This window comes from Alligator sinensis, unplaced genomic scaffold, assembly GCF_000455745.1.
Source record: "Alligator sinensis unplaced genomic scaffold, ASM45574v1 scaffold907_1, whole genome shotgun sequence".
Lineage (NCBI taxonomy): Eukaryota > Metazoa > Chordata > Crocodylia > Alligatoridae > Alligator > Alligator sinensis.
In genome coordinates, this window is record NW_005841925.1 from 2,504,829 (window position 1) to 2,523,349 (window position 18,521).

General features: G+C 43.4%; 1 protein-coding gene across 5 annotated transcripts in view; it reads left to right on the forward strand.

Annotated features, from left to right (window-relative positions):
- The window catches only part of LOC102386824 (USP6 N-terminal-like protein), a 165,476-nt gene that overhangs the window by 122,596 nt on the left and 24,359 nt on the right, over positions 1 to 18,521 (forward strand). For all 5 annotated transcript variants that reach the window (XM_014517755.2, XM_025198589.1, XM_025198588.1 and 2 more), the window contains 5 exons: positions 1,417 to 1,490; positions 2,234 to 2,319; positions 3,728 to 3,767; positions 5,089 to 5,169; positions 17,318 to 17,425. In XM_014517755.2, the coding sequence (XP_014373241.1) occupies positions 1,425 to 1,490; positions 2,234 to 2,319; positions 3,728 to 3,767; positions 5,089 to 5,169; positions 17,318 to 17,425 (381 nt within the window). In that variant the 5' untranslated portion in view covers positions 1,417 to 1,424. The remainder of the gene's footprint in view (positions 1 to 1,416; positions 1,491 to 2,233; positions 2,320 to 3,727; positions 3,768 to 5,088; positions 5,170 to 17,317; positions 17,426 to 18,521) is intronic.

Genomic DNA, 18,521 nt, shown 5'->3' on the forward strand with positions numbered 1-18,521 from the left:
AGCAGAGCAGGGAGACATGCTCTTGCACTGCCCCCTGCCTCCCACCAGCTTCTGGCCTGTGCCACTGCAGGCATGTGGCTGCATTTCCAGAATCAAAAGTGAATGTCTGTTCACTTGTTTATCAGTTCAATCTACGCAGTTTAGATTAACCTGTGAAGATTGAATCAATTCAGCCTCAGGCTTTTTGACTGTCTGTACTTAGCCTTGGTGTTAGTTGCATCAGCTAGTTTAGTTCAAATGATACTGACTGAAGAACTAACAGGATCATATGCCATAAGAAACTGTTCTGTATTAATATAAGGAGAAGTATAACTAATATCTCCCTTTTCAATTTTGTTGTCTTCAGTGAAGACCATAGCTCTTCTTTGCAAGTTCATTCCCTCCAGGTTATTCCTTTGCATGGTAGATGATTCTTGCAGTGACCGTGTTGGGTCTCTTGCAGACTGCCACCCATACAGACTGTGGTTCAAATGCTTATTGCAGATTATCAGTGCCTGGGAAGCTTCCCATGCTCATTTGGAAACATGTTGTGGTGTGATTGGAAGGCTGTTCCATTTCTCTTAACCAGGGTTTTGTGTGCAGGTTCTAAAACTGGCCCAGCATCTGGGAGATGGGAAGTTGCCTTCAGGTGATTGCATGCATATTGTGCAAAGCAAAGCAAATAGCCTGGGTTCCAGGACAGTGGCCTGATGAACAACACTGTCTTAGCAGTATTGATGGATTGATCTATTCAGTCACTTTATAGGAAGGTGCAAGTGCCAACTGCAAAGGTGCTTGTGGTATCCAGGTCCCTTAATTTCTTTGCAATTCTGTTGCTTATGTTAGTCTGATCTCTGTGTTCAGAGTATGCATGCAGTGAAGTAGCTAATGTTTTCTGAAGGATTCCCCCCCCCGCCTCTTCTATGACTGTTTTCAGATGCCCACATGGAGCTTCCTGTGATTTTTTGTGTGTGAGGGCAGGACTTGGCCTTTCCCTTTATCAACGTAAATGCCTAGCCCTGTAGGAATCCAGCTGGCCCAAACTTTGGTATAATATAAGAGTTCTAATGTTGCGGGGCTTTTAACCTTCATACATCTCAGGAAAAACCTGATTTTGAGTGTAGGCATGTGAAGAAAAAATGCACAGCAACCAATCCTGCAGTCCTTGATGGGGACAAAACTCCTACTTGCTCAAATCCAATTGTTTGCCCATGCAAAGACCACAGATTTAGCAGCTGTGCTCACTATGTGCAAGCGCCAAATGCACTTTGTTTCTGCAGCTTTTCATTCACAGCCTAATTTTAGCTTTGGGTGAGGTTGGAAGTTGAAGTTCTCAGCAAAGCTTTTTTTCTATTAGCAGTCTCCCAAAATATTCCCCAGACTGTGTGCACATTTGCTTATTATCTCCTTTTTCCTCTCCTTTTTTGCTTTTTACAGCTTCTGACATGAAGAAAGATATTGACACCTTAATAGCACAGGAAAGAGCTGAGATCATCGCCAAGTATGAAAAGGTACTAATCTGTCAACCAGCCACAGTGCTGCTTAAGAGTTTACCCATCTGGGGAATCAGGAGTGCCTAATCCAGTAAAAGGGGATGTCTTCTTTCAGACATTACCCAGTACTATTACACTACACCACCCACCATTTTCTGGCTTCTGCCCAAAGAACTGAAGAATTCAGGCAACATTTGAGGGTGTATAATTAGCTCATGATGAAGGTTTTGCAGATGGGCTGAGGCACCTCCATTTGGTCAGTTCAAATATAGGTTCCACTATCTCTACCTGAACAAGGCAAAACCAAAGAACTCTCATTATCAGTTTCCTTCTCACTTCGTACTGGGTTTCCATTTTCCCCATGTTATTCAGCCCGCCTCCCTCTGCGGTTTTGAGGTTGTCACCATTTGACTTGGACCACCAGTTCTGTGACTAGGAGACCTGACGGTGTCAGCAGAGAGACTGAACGGGCTTGGAGACCAAAAAAATAATAGGACTTGTGCTCTTCAGTGCTGTATCCCCTTGCAGATGAGAATGGGTTACACTTTGTCATAGCCCTAATTATGTGCATGCATTCATGGCTGAGGCACGTGGGCCAGGCAGTACAAAGGGAGACCTGCTGGCTGAGACCTGTGTTACACCAGAGTCCTTTGCTCTCATACCATTCCTATAAGTGTTAAGAACTAGTGCATTCATGCTTTGAGGGCCTTGCACTGTTGGCATCATTTCAGGGGTGACTCTTGTCATCTTTTGCTTTGCAGGGAAGACAGGAAGGAGCTCAGATTGACCCATGGGAAGATGCTGACTTCACCCTGTATAAGGTCACGGACAGATTTGGATTTCTCCAGTAAGTTACTCCCTCATCTTATTCCAGCTGCCCTTGGTGGTGTGTTGATGTAGGTTGTTGACCTGGCAGTGGCTTCAACACCTTTGTTGTTGGCTGTTTGATTAGTCCCACATGTATAAAGTGAAATGGATGTATTGTCTGCTTGTCTTTGAACAAATGGAAGCTTTCTGAGGTGGAAATTTTCCACCATTCAAGGATTCTCCCAAAGTGCTTTGAACAAACACAGTCTTCCTTGAAAATATTTCAGGTGGTCAGGTGGGAGAATCTGACAGTAGGCCAACAGTTTAGAAAATCCATGACGGCAGCCATTATGTTCTCAGAAGAATTTGAGAGAGAAACTATTTCTTGTTGGCCAAGGCTAGAGTCAGAGACTGCCTGTCTCAGCACTCATCTGGTTTTGTTCACAGACTAGAACAGAGCACTGCCTCAGTACAAGAGTGTGCATCTTATGTTTCTGGGACTTGGAGCATCATGCACTTGCACCTTGGCATGCATGGGGAAGTAGAAGCAGAGGAAACAACTCTTTTGGGACCTCTCACTTCTGTCCTAAGCAGTTCAGCTGGTCAAGAATTGGAATGCCTTTCCTGGGGAGAAAACACCCATGTTTTGATGCTCACTTTTGTGCCATATTTCAACAAAGTCAATATATCTTATGGAATGGGAAGTCCAGGAATTTGAGTCCTTTTCTTGAGACTGTTTTGATCAAAGCTAACCCCTTTGGTGTTCCCCTATGAAAGCATTTTGGTTTAAACTAAATTGAGATACCTTGGCTTAGTTAAAAAACCAGACTGCATCTTCCCAAATTCCTGCAGTGCATCATGGGAGCTGTAGTTCAGGTGTCTCCTGCTCAGATTCCTTTCTGTGGGCTGGGATCACTAGCTGGACTCCCATGATGTGGCATGGGACACCCCATGACTCACTGCTTTGACTCATGTAGAGCATGGAGGATAGTACATCAGGGAGGTATAGTACAAATGAGGAACTCCAGCACAGAGACAATGAGGGAATGAATAAGGTACCATGACACCTCCAAGTAGATGCAGTTAACTGTAGCATTAAGCTGTAGTGTTTTGATTAGTACCAAGGCTGACCTTAAAGTGAAATATTTTTTGTTCCCAATTTTTCTAAAAGAACATCAGGTATGTCCTGCAAGTGGGATTTTTCCCTTGGAAACAGCATTTACTGTTGAAAATAGGGTGGTAGAAGATTTGCTTACCTGTTTTACTAAAAAACCACTTCTAACCCTAAACTTTCAACAAACAATTGATTTTCCTTTCAGGCAGGCCATCTCTGTAAAGCAGTGAATTTTTGCTTCAACACTTGATCAATGCATGTTTCCACTATGTACCGTGTAGTGCTTCAAACGTTTCTTGCCTGTAGATTCAATCACTAATTCTTACTCTTTCAGTGAACACGAGCTGCCGATCCGCAGTGCAGTGGAAGAGAAGGTAAGAACTGGAAGAATTTTACTGCCTGTTGAGATCAGACCTTGTAAAACACAGTGCTGAACAGGGAGGTGATGGGGCCTGCTGTTTAACAGCAAGTAAAGACCTTAGGCATGGCACATGAGCACAGTTTTCTTCCAATAAATAAAAACCAGCTTCACCTCAGCTGTGGCTGTGAAGTTAATGGAGTAACTCCTTACCATAAAGCCATCACAGGAAATCTGCTCAAAGAGGGGCAGCTCTCAAAGTGTTGCATGCTGGGGCAAGCCAACCACTATATGCTATGGAAGTGATGGAAACTCCTAGTGGTGTTAGCTCAATTTGGAGCAGGGAAAATGGAGAGCTGAGGTACTCTACTAAGTTTCTGTCCTGTGGTAAGTATTGAGCCCCCAGCTAAGTTCACTGGTTGCAAGTCCTCAGATGTAGCTAGTTATTCAGTACTGATGGAATAAAAACTGCAGTGAGAGGAGGTCAGAATCAGATTCTACCCTGAGTTGTGGGACCAGTCTTTTGAACATTAAGGAAGCTGAGCAGGGCGTGATGTTGACATGTTAATCTTAAACCTTGTGCATTGGTACAGCTGCCAGTAGATCACAGCCCCCTTTCTGATATTCAAGCCACGGTTAGATGGCTCTGTCTCAGCAGAAGAGAACTATTCTGTTAGGGGAGGTTTCTCTGCAGGTTCAAAGAAGCCCAAAATTATTTCAGAAAAAGAAATTGATTCAGTTTTTACTAAGCCTTTAGTTTCAGGATCTCGGAGTGTAAGAGTTCATAACTGCACTGCAGTTTGTGGGGGAGGTCATTCTAGAGCTTACCTCTGAGTGCAAATCCTTGTGACATGCTTAGATTGTGAGTGATAGGGTATGAACAGAGGCTTCCTGTCAGCTCAACTGGTAAAGTTTACTTCCTTACCACCGCAAGGGACCTGCTTGCTTTGCAGTAACATGACTGTCCAGTTTCCAGATCAGAACCCTAACTGGGACTAAGTCTTCTCTAGCAGCTATCTGCCATCTGGTAGACGCAGTGTGGAGCAGCTTGTGGTTGGGTGTGCGCTGTAGCATCTGTGACTGTCAAGGAATGCTCCTTTTGCAAGAAGGGTCTATGTACCCAGCCTGGGCATTTCACTGGCCTCTGCTGCACTTCATTCCTTACTTTGGGAAGAGGCTGTTTACCCCTGCAAGCGCTTCTCATTATTTCTTGTCAGTGCTACAAAAGGTGTGTGTATGAAACTGAATGTAAGATGATGTTATCACAGTTTAGTTTAATGAGACTGAAAAGTCCTTCTTCTGTAATATTATTTGGATTGAACTGATTTTTTTTCCAGCACAAACTGCAGGAGATTGAGCGAGTGGACAAATGGATAAAAATGCTGAAGAAATGGACCAAATACAGAAGCAGCGACAAGGTACGGAGAGGAAAAGATAATAAAACTAGTTATTTGTAATACTGTGGGGGAGCGGGGAATGGTGATGTAGCGCAGTTTGGAAAAAATGGCTTGCAAATTCTACCTTTAAAAGTTGAGTATGGTCTTGGAATGCCAGGTGAGGAGAGACTGTGGTTATGGCATGAGATCATCTTTTAAAAGAGTCCTTGAAATTCTGCCTTTCAAAATTTTGCACTTGTTCTCATTTGTGCAGGGGAAAAAAAAATCATGTCTACCTGGATTCTTGTGCATGAAAAAATAGTTACTGCATACACCAGGCTAACTTCCTTGTGCATGCATAATCTAGGAACCCCTATGAAAATTTCGCTAACAATAACCCACTTAGAGCTTTTCTGTAAGAGTGTTTTCTTGAGAGAGACATATGGGTAGGAGGGAGAGTATTTTTATTTGTCTAGTTTAGACCTGTAGTACTGTGTATCTTCTTTCTGATATGGCTGTCTAAACCCATTTAAGTTGCTATCTTAAAGCTGCTTGTGAGTGTCACTAATATGCCAAAATATAGGAGTTAAAATAAAGAACAGCAAGGCAAGTTCCAGTTATTTTAACAGACCATCAGATATTCACAGCACAAGCCCCAAAATATTTACTCAGCTCCTAGATCATTGATAAGATAGGACAGAAGCATAAAACTAAAGTTGCACTGATTGCATGGTAAGGCAAAAGGGTATAGCTTGGGTGTGATTTCCCAAACCCCGGGGACCTGGGTGCTGTGGGTTGGGTGGGCCACAAGGTTCTCATTTCTTTCTCATTAGGGTAGGAATGATCCCTCTGTCTTGTCTTATGAATATATTTTGCATTTCTTTCCTCTCCCCCTCGTATTTTGTCCTGCTAAAACACGGTGGCTTCACTGGTATCTGTAGATGCCAAGTGAAGCAATTTATAAATTCTTTGCAATGAGGTGCAATGTACATGCGAAAAATGAATTACTGTTACACTTTGGCTCAATATTAGATTGTGTATATAGATTCATAGATGCTAGAGTCGGAAGGGACCTCAACAGATCATCGAGTCTGACCCCTGCCTAGGCAGGAAAGAGCACTGGGGTCAGCCAGATGCCTATCCAGCCTTCTCTTAAAGACCCCCAAGGTAGGGGTGAGCACCACCTCCCTTGGAAGCCCATTCCAAATTTTGGCCACCCTTACCATGAAGAAATTTTTCCTGATATCTAGCCTAAATCTGCTCTCTGTCAGTTTGTGACCATTATTCCTTGTTACCCCAGGAGGCAGTAAAAAATGCTGTGATGATAACACAAAGGGATTTACTATTTCCCATCTTTTACAGTACTAGAACTAGAGAATGTACAATGAAATTATTAGGAACCAGGTTTAAAAATAAAGATCTTTTGCACACAACGTATACTTGACTTATGGAACTCGTTAGCACAAGATGGTGGAAGCTGATAATTTAACCAGGTTCAAAAGGGATGGGATACATTCATACCGGATAGGTCCATTGGTGAGTATTACAACATAGTGAAGGGTACAACTACAAATGAGAAGTTCTAAGCTGGAAGATGCTGGAAGAGAGACAGGGGACAGATCAGCTAGGATAAGCCCTGCAGAAATACTTTTCCCTTCAGCATCCACTTTCTGCTTCTATAAGAAGCAGGAACCGGGGCTAGATGGGTCTTTGATCTGACCCAGTGTGTCCTCATCATTTCCAATGTTATTCCAAATGGATTTTCAGATTGAAAGGTACACTTGCTTATGTGTGATTAGGTCCATATTTGATGTCAGCAGTGGCTGTTCTGAGGAAGAGCTATCAACTTGCTGCTGCTTCGTAGCCGGAAGCCCAGACCAAAATATCTATTCTTTCTGTTCACATATAATTCCAGTTGGCATCATCTTTAATATTCATTAACATAGGACAGGGAGTCTTGTCTAGTAGTTGGGGGCCAGGACTGGAAGCCAAGAATCTGTGCTTTTCAGATGAACGTTGAAATTGTTAGTTCTGCCAACAGCTTACTGGAAACTTGGGCCTAGCTTTTAACTTGCTGTGCTTCAATTTTTCTGATCTCAGTACTTCCATACGCATCTCTTGGGAATACTGAGGCTCCATTAACGTCTCTGATATTCCTTCGTCACCCCAAGTGTGTTTAAAAAGGTGAAGCGGGAATTTTGTTCATTTAAAAATCCCCCAAACCCTTTAATTCTCATAGCACTTCCCATGCACTAGTTGGATCAAGGGGATGGCACAGTGCCACAGAAGAAATAGACATGGAAGAAGTTATTGAACATCCACCCCAGCTAGCAGGGTCTGACAGTCCCTTTACTTATGACAAAGAAAGGGATGGCAAACTAACAATGAATGACATGATCAAATATGTTCACAGCAAAATAACCACAAAAAGATTCAGTTTTCTGCATCTGTTCAGCTTCCAACTTTCCTAGATATGGGAGTATTGGATTATGGGTGTTTTCTACTCTCCAAGTGAAAAAGATACTAAAAGAAACCGTGTAATTGTTTCCTTTTGCGTGATCTTGTTCAACAGAAGAAGGAAGGGTATTTTTTCTAGCCTTTATTAAGAAACATTGGAGACTTGAGCCTGCTTTAAGAGCAAGCATGATTGGGACCATCTGTGCAGAACAAAAGTGGATGGGGGAAGTGTGAGAAGTATCAGAACAGACTCCCTCATGCTAGCATCACCAATTCAAAGTGTTTTTTATAGATGCCCTAATTATGGAGGAATCAGTGGTGAAAAGGCATGAAGAATCTTAATGTTTTGTTGAAGGAACAAAAAAGGATGCATGATTACTATATAGTCTTGCAAAAAAAAAAAAAGCACCACATCCCCCTCCCCTTCCCAAACCATTTGGTGGAAATTGGGGTGCTCATTATATGCCAGAAATATGGGTCTTTGCAAGTTTGGAAATTTGGTGGCAAAGGAGTGTTGGCAGCTTTAACTGCTACAGCAGTGGGAGCCATGGCAATTAAAGCTGCCACTGCTCCCCCTGCCAAAAAATATTCTGGATCCTGGCTGGATGACATGGCCCCATACATCAGATCAAGCCAGTGTGTGGGGTCAGGCCATGGCTGGACCTGGTGCACAGCCCTAAACCCGGAGCTTGGGGTGGGTGCACAGCTTCCATCCAGTATGTAGGGCTGGCAGCAAGCTTCGCTCTTTAGCTGGTGTGATTATCATATGCGGGGCCGTGTATCCTCTCAACAGCGATGCATTGCTGTTTTCTTTTTCCCATTTACTCTGGGCTAACATACATGACCAACTGCACCAACACATCCCAACTACACTCCCTGTAGTCACAATGCATGGGGTTCCATATCCTCTTAAATCCCCACAAACCCATGTAGCTAACCACAGCTTTTAACATTCACTAATAAAGTTTTAAAATCTATTCTGGGACATGTTATATGTGAGAAGATAGAATAATATTTTCCTTGGCACTACGAATTGATGTAGATTTTAGTATGAATGGGGCTGAAGACTTGCAATGGATTTTTATCGTCTTCCTGTCTAATTTACTATTCTTTCAGTTATTCTCTATTTCTCAGTAGCTTTAACAGGGAGAAGTGCAGGAGCCGTACAGTGTCCTCTAACTCAAATTGGTATTATTAACAGGATAGTTTTTCATACTCCAAAAGGACTAGGTAAATTTCTTTAGCACTTAGAGATGCTGGCACCACAAAAAAAATTGTTCTTCAGATGGGCTGCCTCACCTCTGTTAGCTAACTTGAGTTGACATGGCAATGAAGGCAAGGTAATTTGCACTTTAATTTGTATTAGCCAAGTACCTTTAGAACAGGGATCAGCAACCTATGGCTCACAGGCTGGATCTGGCTCACAGAACCATTGGATCTAGTCACGGAGCTGAGGCTTCATCAGTATTTGGTGACGGGGGCTTCAGTGGCATTCAGTAGCAGGGTCTTCGCCCATACCATGCTATGCCATGATGTAGCTGGACAGCCAAGACCTTTCCTCTGCTGCACTGTAGCCAGGTCATTGGGAGAAATGGTGGTGACAGTGATTGGGTCCTAACATTGGCCTGTCTTGGACCCAAACTGGACCATTTCAACCCGCTACTGGAAAACTTCACCGACTGCTACTTTAAAGGCTCAAATTCAAATTGCTAGCCTGAGTTAAATCCTAATCTACTTGCCTTTATTGTTGTTTTAAATCAAGTTAACTCAGATTTGCCAAGGAGAATTAAGAACACACATTCTTTTTTGCAGTATACACGTCCTTTGGAGAGTTTTGTGTGTGTACATGTATGTGTGTGTATATATGCATATATATGTATGTATGTACGTAAAAGCTATTATCCCACCTGGGATTTTGCCCTTGTAAATGCTTTGGCATGTGGCTTAGTTCACATCTACAGATCTGCATAAAAAATCCATCTAATTTAAAGCTGCACTGACAGGTTAAATGAACTAATGTCTATGATGCTTCTTAAGTCAAATGGAAAAAAAAAATCCCAGAGCACACTGAAAATGTTTCTGCCTGAAGTTTGAAATACAATATTTGAGGCCTCATTTTTAGTGATTGTGTGCTCAGCACTTTTGGATAATCAGGGCTTTATTAAAAAGTATAATTTTGGACACCAGCAATCACTAGTTCTGAAAATATATGTCTCCATGTGTAAATAAAAGCCTAGTGAGAAGAAGGAATTGAACTGTATAAAGTGCAGTCTTTGGGATGGCGTTGGCGACTGAAATGGACCAGGAAAGTTCACGTGTGGCATAATGTGAGGAAAGGATCACTTGTTCAAATTAAAGGAAAGGAAGTGTAATATTTGTAACTAAGGAAGTTAAGTCTGTGCGCTTCCATCTCTCACTTCAGGGTGTAAGTGGAGTGCCTGTGGAGTTCATGAGGGATGGTTTCCTCTGTACAGTGTGCACCGTTAACCAGCACCTCTTGGCTGTATTTTCTGAGGAACTGGTAGTTTCTTTGGAAAAGAATGGTCTTTTGGTTTAGGCTTTGGGATTTGGGACTTCTGACTTTAATGTTCACGCTCTGTGTGGTTCTGGGCAACCGCTGTGTAGTTGATTGTGTGGTTCTGATTAGATTACTGCATTGGCAGCATCAGCAAAGGTCAAACCATATTCTCGCTTACCCCTCAACCAAATATTTCATGTAAGGCAAAGTAGAAAAACAGGAATCTCAGCCCTTGCTCAGTTTCTTCAACAAGTTTTGAGCTCAGTTTTAGTAACTTCCAACGTGAACAATATACAGTTACTTAATGGGCTTACAGTGGGTCTGTGTGTCTGGGCAGATAGTGGCAAAGGGAGTCGAAAGTGACTACCTTCTAAGGAGCAGTTTTGAGGGTTTGTTGCTTTCTGGCTGAAAAGCAGAGAGCACTTTTCTAACAATAAATAAAGTAATTGCTTATAGTGAACCCTACACGTTCACAACTCTCTTGTACAGAGGAGGCATTGTCCCAGTGTTAAAGATCTTGCCTCCTGCTTTCAATTAAATCCATAGGAATAGTGCTGGGTCTAAAGTGCAAAGAGTGACCAGGTGAAGAAAGATTATGTTGGATGACATGGAAATTTACAGGGTCTGGATCTCACTCTCATTCAGGTCTAGCAATGAATTTTTGCTCATTTCCTGGGATTTCCATGGGCAAGCCTTGATTTTGGAATGTCAGAAAAGCCTACACAGTTATGAAGCATAACCAGTACAAAATTACAGGGAATGAAATGTAAGCGCTCAGTTCTGCTTTTTGAAGTAGTGCAAGTTCTTCATCTGGATATTTCCTCGGTCCCAGTAACAGTCACTCATAAAACAATATTCGATTGCTTTTTCAGATGCAAGCTGCTAAGACCCTACTGCACAGAAGGACTGAATGTCCTCATGCAGTTCAGATGGTGGATTTAGAAGTTGCACAGATTTTCCCTCTGTTGGAATCCATAGGGTTCATGTTATCAGTGGGTATGTCGAGGGTGGTTTGAATGCGGAGTTTAGGAAAGCACACAAAAACTATTTCCTGTGTAGGGAGTGTGATGAGGCCTTGCCTTGCAGTCATTGTCAGTGGAATTCAACCTTTTTTGCCCAGTGGGCCCGATCCAGTGTGCAGAGCAGGTGTGGCTGTACTCTAGCTGCCCCCAAACTTTAATAAATTTGCTTTTAAATGCCATTTACAGATTGTTTCTATCATACCTACATCCTAAGTTATTAAAGTTTAAAAGTGCACAAGGACTTTACGAAGACCCTGTATGATCTCAACAGAGAACAGAATAGCTTGTTATGGAAACTTCCCATGGGAAAGGCACCCTTGTCTTTGAAACAAAAAGGGAGCCCTGTCATGACAAGGGACATCTGTGAAGAAGTCTGAGAGAGATTTATGAAAATTATTTCTGATAGTGCCTGGTGCTCCATCATTGTATCCAAGACTGTGTGATCCCAGTGGGTTCCCACCCGTTCAGGGCTAAAGGACACCACACAGAAGAAACAGTGTGTATAATCTAGTGCAGCAGCAGCCATGCTGTCCCTGAGTGCCACTCCAATTTCCTTCCCCAGCTGAAGCTGTTGCTTGGCTTTCTGCTTCCTGCCCTGTGCTCTTTGCCCAAGTCACGCCACTTGCATCAGGCATGCTGCAGGTTGGCCATGCTTGAGCTAGTGTTAGTTGAGTTGAGAATCCCCTCTGCTGCCTGCATATGTTTCTCTTTTGCTTAATTCTTTTGCTGGATTCTCAGCTATGTTTTCCATTTGACTACACAAGTAAGACCCCTCCTATATTTAGTGAACCAGAAGAAACCCTGGGTAGAGCCAGTCTCTCCCTGCTTAAAGGAGGGAGCAGGGGCAGAGAACAAGCGACTTGCAGAGGAATAGAAACTTTAAGCATGACAGTGAGAGAGAGAGACTTTTTATTATTATTTTTGATGTTTTAAACATTTATTATACAAAATATTAGAAACAAATGGTGAAAGGGCAAAGGTATGTGGCCTTCCCAGGGGTTGAGCTTGGGACAGTCATCAATGACAAAAAAACCCACTGTCACTGGAGATTGAAACCCTCTCCCCTATGTCCTGCATAGGGTTACACTTGTAGGACCAGCTGTCCAGCCTCCACCTTGCAGAGGGCTCCCTGATCTGATAACAGCCAAGACTTCCTCGCCAGAAAAAGTCTAGACCAGTGATAGATGAGTCACTGAACTCTGGGGCTCTTTTAAGTTAGTCCTGGTCCAAAATAAAGAAGCCCTTTCTTCTTTGACATTAAGTGCAGGTGTTTTCAGCACAGGGCAGGATGCTTTACCCAGGAACTATCTAGCTGTAGCTCCTCACAAGCACCAGCTCTTCTCAATAAAAGGTTTACTCTTTCAGAGTTCCTTTGGGTGTCTGCCTGCTTCCCTTGGCTTCCTCAGCTTTGCTTTGCCTTGAATGGTTCCCAGTGGTTTCTTAAACCACTGATCTCCATGCACCTGGATATCTTTAATCCCTTGTTGTATCTTGCATCTATCTCCTAATGAGCACTAGTGTTGGATTCTCCTAATGAAAATAACCTTAAAGTAAAGTAACAGTTTAGACAAAACTACAGGTTCACTTTAAGGCTCTGGGCTGAGCCTGGGACTTGTGTTCAGTTGCCGCCACAGGAGGCTGAGCTTTAGGCCTGCCATATAGCTGGATTTGTACCAGTAGACCAGTTTCTATTAGAGACGTGTGTCTGACTAAAATAATTCCATCCCTAGCATGGATGCAGTTATGCTAATCTAATGGTACTTTTTTGGTTTAGTTTAATTACTTTCCAAACAGAAATAGCTGTACTTATACCAAGATAGCAAGGCCCACACTAGAGGAACTATATTGCTTTACCTGCAAAGAATGTGTCTTACACCACAAAAAAGTGGATGTTAATTCAGATTGTTTAACCCAAGTGCTGTAACTCAGGGTAGCATTGCAGTGAAGAGCCGAGATCTGGGTTTTTACTCAAGCCTCTCCGCTAAGCTTCAAATTGTGATGGTAATTGGGGTTAAACCCCAGATTTCTTTGTCTTCACTATCCCAAACTGGAGTCACTAATGCTTCTTAGCCAACCCCAATGAAGAACATGTTTTCTTCTTGCAGTGACCTCTTCCCTTAGCTCTTCCCATAGTTAAAATGATATATCTGTAATAGAGACAATACTGTTCAGTTGCCTGAGACTACCTCAGGTTAGTGGAATAGCTAGCCCCTGACCTTCATAAATGGCATTACACTAGAAATAAAATGTGTCCCATCCCATTGTAACTTAGGATGGGGAAGAGGTGGAAGAAAAGGGAGGTACCTGGGTCAATTGTTCCCAAGTTCTTTTTAGCCAAAGTACCTACAACTGGAGCTCCCCTTGAAGTCCTTCTTATCCAAAAGCCTCGTTGATTCAGGCCAGTGTGATGATTCCACCTTACACTGGGGCACTGTACAAGTGGGGGAGCTGCTCTCAGCCTTCCCCACTGTTACTCTTCTTCAGGCTGCTGCCAAAGTGCAGTGTTGGCCTCTAACAGACTTTGTCCATGGGGACCGGGAACCATTAGCTTGACTGCTGGCAGACCAAGTTAGAAACTACCTAGTGTCCTTTAAAAAAAAGTACTGCACCCAAAAAGCCTGGCTGTTGTTGGGTTGTCAAACAACCAGCTTTCTCACAAGAAGAAATGGAATACGGTGCTCTTCTCTGGGGTGGGAAGTTTCTTTCTTCTTGCTCAACATTTTCAGAGGTTAACTTTTGGTCTCAGAACAGAGGCAAGTAAATCAATACCATATTTCCTCTATAAAAAGATCACTAATTCATCCCTAAGGAGCCCAGATATTGGAGAGGTGCCCATCCATTAAAGGCTGTTGCTACTGCATGCTGTACTCTATGTTGAACATAGGGCTGGGGGGTAGGGGTGGCAGCTTGTTGAATACAGCTATGTTATAACTAGTTAAGACATCCCCTTGTTCCTGCTACCATCCCAACAGAGAGAGAGACTTGGTGCAGAGATGCAGCTGAAAGCTATTTACTAAATGCTTGTGAATCTGTGTTCATTAAAGTGCAGCACTAACATCTTTGGGAATTCAAAGCAAAATGCTTCCTTCCCTGCAGAGCTGAGCATCTCATTGTACCTCAGGAAAACATCAGTCATCCTTGATCTCTCCTAATTCTTTTGGAAATAAATTAATCACAAGGCAAATTTAACAGATTCAAATCAGGTTTCTTTGGTCTCTTCTCAGCCATTGTGCTACAGCCATTCAGACACCTGCTTTCAGCCAGGCTTATTTATCAACACCTCTTTGGCTTAATGTTCCATCTCATTATGTCATTGCACACGCATAGGTTTTCTTTGCTCACTTCTTTTGTGCTGTTTTTAAATTGGTTGCATTCCAGTGCAACCTGATCCAGCAGCAGAATAGGAAGGAGTAGCAATGTTCTACAGGTCGCCGCTCCAGAGACCAAATGATGATGGAGCCTTTGTAAGGCTTGGGCCAAGACTGTGAAATGATGACTGGCTTTCTTGCATATGTACTGGCCTCTGGCTGCTTTACCACTCCATCCAGGAAGAGCACATATGCTTCCTCAGCTTGATGAAGAGTGTTGGTGCCTGAAAGCTTGCTAAGAATAATTTTTCCAACTATTTGAGTTGGTCTAATAAAAGATATCGTATTTATCCAAAGAACCTTGTCTTCAGTGAGGACAGCTGTAATCCTGCTCTTAGCCCTCTAGTCAATGCTTGCTTTTACTTGAGTGTTCCCCAAAGAACTGGAGTTGAAGGAAAGTGCCTGGTCTAAAGTAACAGATAATGAACCAGAACTGTATGGAATGATGATATCTTTCTTAATATCAGGCTCCCCAGTTATATTTCAGATGGGATAGAAATTACCCTTGGACAGCCCTTGTGCTGTTTGTTTTTATGTTCTTGTTCAGTGTTTGCATGTTTAAGTCCACAGATGCTCATCACTAGGTGTGTTGCTTACTTACTGTCCAGGCATAGATACTTCAAAAACATCATGGATGCTCAAAGTTGTTCCACTGCACCTGGTAGGAAGTATCTGTAGATCAGACTTAGAAGTAGGGCAGGCATTTTGTGAATATTTACAGTAGATAAAAGTACTGAGCTGACAACATTTGAGGATTGCAGTGCCCTCTGGGGACCTATAGACATGTTGAGTATCCTGAAATCATCTGGGTTCCACTACAGGTTAATTGAAATAACTTCTGTCTTAGCACCTCAACCAGCTGGGGAAACCTCGTGCATTATGAACCTGAACCCAGGTATGATGACCTCATTATTTTCAGGTGCTTTCCCATTGATCTGTCTGCTTGCATCCACCTACTGTCATGTGTTGCATATACACTGAGATTGTGAGCATCATGAAGCAGGGACTCTTGTTGTGTTCTGGGTTTGTAGCACCTAGCCCAGTGGAGTCTTGGATCCTGACTGCTATGGTTAGGCACTACTTCAAGATATATAACAACAAAACATGGGAATGTGAGTTCATGACTTTTTAATTCAGGAGGAGCACAACCAGTGAGGGGTTTACCTAAACAGTGGATCCTGCAAAGTCATAAGTGCATTTGCTGCCTGGAAACTGCAGGCCATGGAACACGTATCTGCTCCATATTCTCTTTATTAGTGCGATATACAAATTTGGTTAAGTTCAGAATCTGAAGCAGGAAAATGGTCCCATAAAAGTGATCTTATGCAAGATGCATGTCAATAGGAAAATAGAAAATTGCATCTGGTTCTGTTCATGAGCCTAGCAAAACCTTATTGACAAGCATAGTGCAGCTGGCCTTTACCAACACCATCCTGTAGAGCAGAAAAATGCCTGTGGAAACAGCAGGCAGAATTTAAGCAAATGGGTGACAGAAGTAGACTTTGGGCAGCATACTGAGATAAAAGAAAGCACGAAGGACTCCTTAACTGCAAATAATAATGCTGTTGGCTTTACAGTGCATCTGGAAGACAATTTGAGGGTGAGAAGAACTGAGGAGGAGAAAATATTCAGGAATGGACCTTTTTAAAAAACAAACAACTTCTCTGTTTCTAGTAGGAACAATAAGGCCTTAACTTTCTTTAAAAGGTTGTTCTGTTGTCCTTTGCTTAGGGATCTTTTTTCAGCAAGGGGTGGCTTTATAAATGAAGCAAAAGAAGGATTAAAACAAAGCAGTTTCAGATATGTACAGACACAGGCTTTCCCCCCTTGTGTTAGAAATATTCTTGCCACAGTTTTACTTCCTTCCCAGTAGTTGTGTTCAGTTCCCCTGCCAAAAGCCATAGGCAGGACCAGGTTGTTTGTCTGGGAATCTCCATTAGCACCTCCCAAGGTTTTGTATCTGAGGATTGGGTGCTGCCCTCCCGTCCCACAGGAGAAGCATTTTCTCTTATGAAGAAGAGAGGGGATGTTCTGGACTATTCACATGGAGGCACTGAGGATTCTGCCTTCCCCTGCAGCAGCAATCCTGCTCCCTACATGCCATGAAGATCTCTGGTTTAACCTGTGCGTTCCTAGACCACTGCCATCCTTGACTGCATCTCCCACCCCTGTGCAATCAGCTCCATGCAGATTTCTTGGGAGAGAAAGGGGGTGGGCTGGTAATGTATCAAATACACAAGCTGTTCTCCATCTGGAATAGGGGGAAGTTGGGGTCTATTCTCCATGCGTAGAAGTTGGGGTCTGGTTCTTCCAAGAAACATGAATATTCCAAGCAAAACTTGTTTTCTGGTAACAGTGCGTCTTGATACTGGGTATTAACACTGAACATTTATGGGGACCTTCTCAGCCTCTGGAGAGAAGGAGGTAGCATCTTAATTTTGGTAAACATGCCTGTGCGGCATGGTCAGGTGAAGTGAGTTGGCCAACATATTGCAGCCAGTGGGTGGCAGAGCTGGGTCTTAGCTTTCTTGGCCCTTGATCCACTTGGTGGTTGCCTCTGGCCATACAGCATGCAAAATCTAGAAAAAACAACCAGAGTCAAGATGCTCCCAACTCTTACTGCCAAGGGAGAGCTCCTCCTCATGAATGGAAGTGATCTCTTAAGGGCTATTAGTAGACTGTGATGGGTCATTGGTTTCCCAGTCATGTCCCTATTGAATGGCATCTGTAAGATGCTCTGTTTAGGGAGCGATTGTGTGGTTAAATTACTCCACTCCTGGAGACTTGTTTCACTAACTTTGTTTCGCTTTCCTCTTGATTTGCAGATGTGCCGCAGGGTTTACAAAGGGATCCCCCTCCAGGTGCGAGGCCAGGTCTGGTCGCTTCTGCTGGACATCGAGAATGTGAAGCAGGCAAATGAAGGGAAGTATGAGGTATGATGGCAATGAATGAAGATAGGGCTAGGGTAAATCAAGGGGCCTCTCAAGTTGCATGCTCCCTGAGCAGGATGAACTACACTGGAGATGGAGAAGCACAGGGTCTGTGCAATGACAACATATAGGGAGTGCACATGCAGCCCCTGAGAGTGCTGTTGCACCCCCTGACCAGTTGCACTCCCTGCTTAGGAGATGGACAAGCGGGGAAGATGGGAGTGCTGGTGCCCCCCCACGAGCGCTGGCCAGGGAGCGGGAGTGCTGGATGTAGTGCCGCTGTGGCCACTTCCAGGAGTGCTGCAGCCCCTTTCGGGTCAGCGAGTTTTGCCACGGGGGGACCCCCCCTGGTTGCTGACTGGATGCTGGGAGGGCACGTGCCCAGCCGCCCCCCCCCAAGGTGTCATCAGTCGCCCATGGGTCTGTGTCTGGAGTCTTCTGAAGTGGGAGTGTGCAGAAAGCCGACGGTTTATGTATGTGGTCTCTTGGAGTGGGGGACAGCAGCCTGTGCCCTGCCTCATAGTGCAGTAATTATCAAACTGTGGTCTGTAGATTGCATCTGTCCCTCCCCCATCCCTACAAATTAAAAGTTTGACCTGAAGGGTGCAAGAGGGAGGTATGTGATGAATTTGAGGATTGACATTGGCCTGTGGGCTTAAAAAGCTTGGAAACCTCTGGTGTAACAAATACTGTCCAGCGAGTATTCACACCTCGTGCTGTATCCCACTATTGAGTTGCTGCTTGTTACTCTCTCTTCTGTTTCCCTTACTACCACAGATCTGGGAGACGGGTTTTTATCCCATTTGCAGCTGAGAATGTTGTGAAGGAAAGCTTTAAAGTGACAACAAGGACTGAAAATAAAATGGTTAAACTCTTCTTACCTGTTGCCCCACCACTCCCAGTAAGGTCCTGCATGCTGATTTCTCTGCCTTGATTACAAGGTGGCTGCCAGGCAGAAGTTTTACAAATCACTGCATCTCCAGAGAAAAGATTAATAATTTCAACTTTCAAGAAATTTAAAATGTGAATAGTATTTTGGGTGTCCAACTTGAGATGCCTTGAAAGGGGAGGTGCTCAGTATTTTCTGATCCCTTTGTAA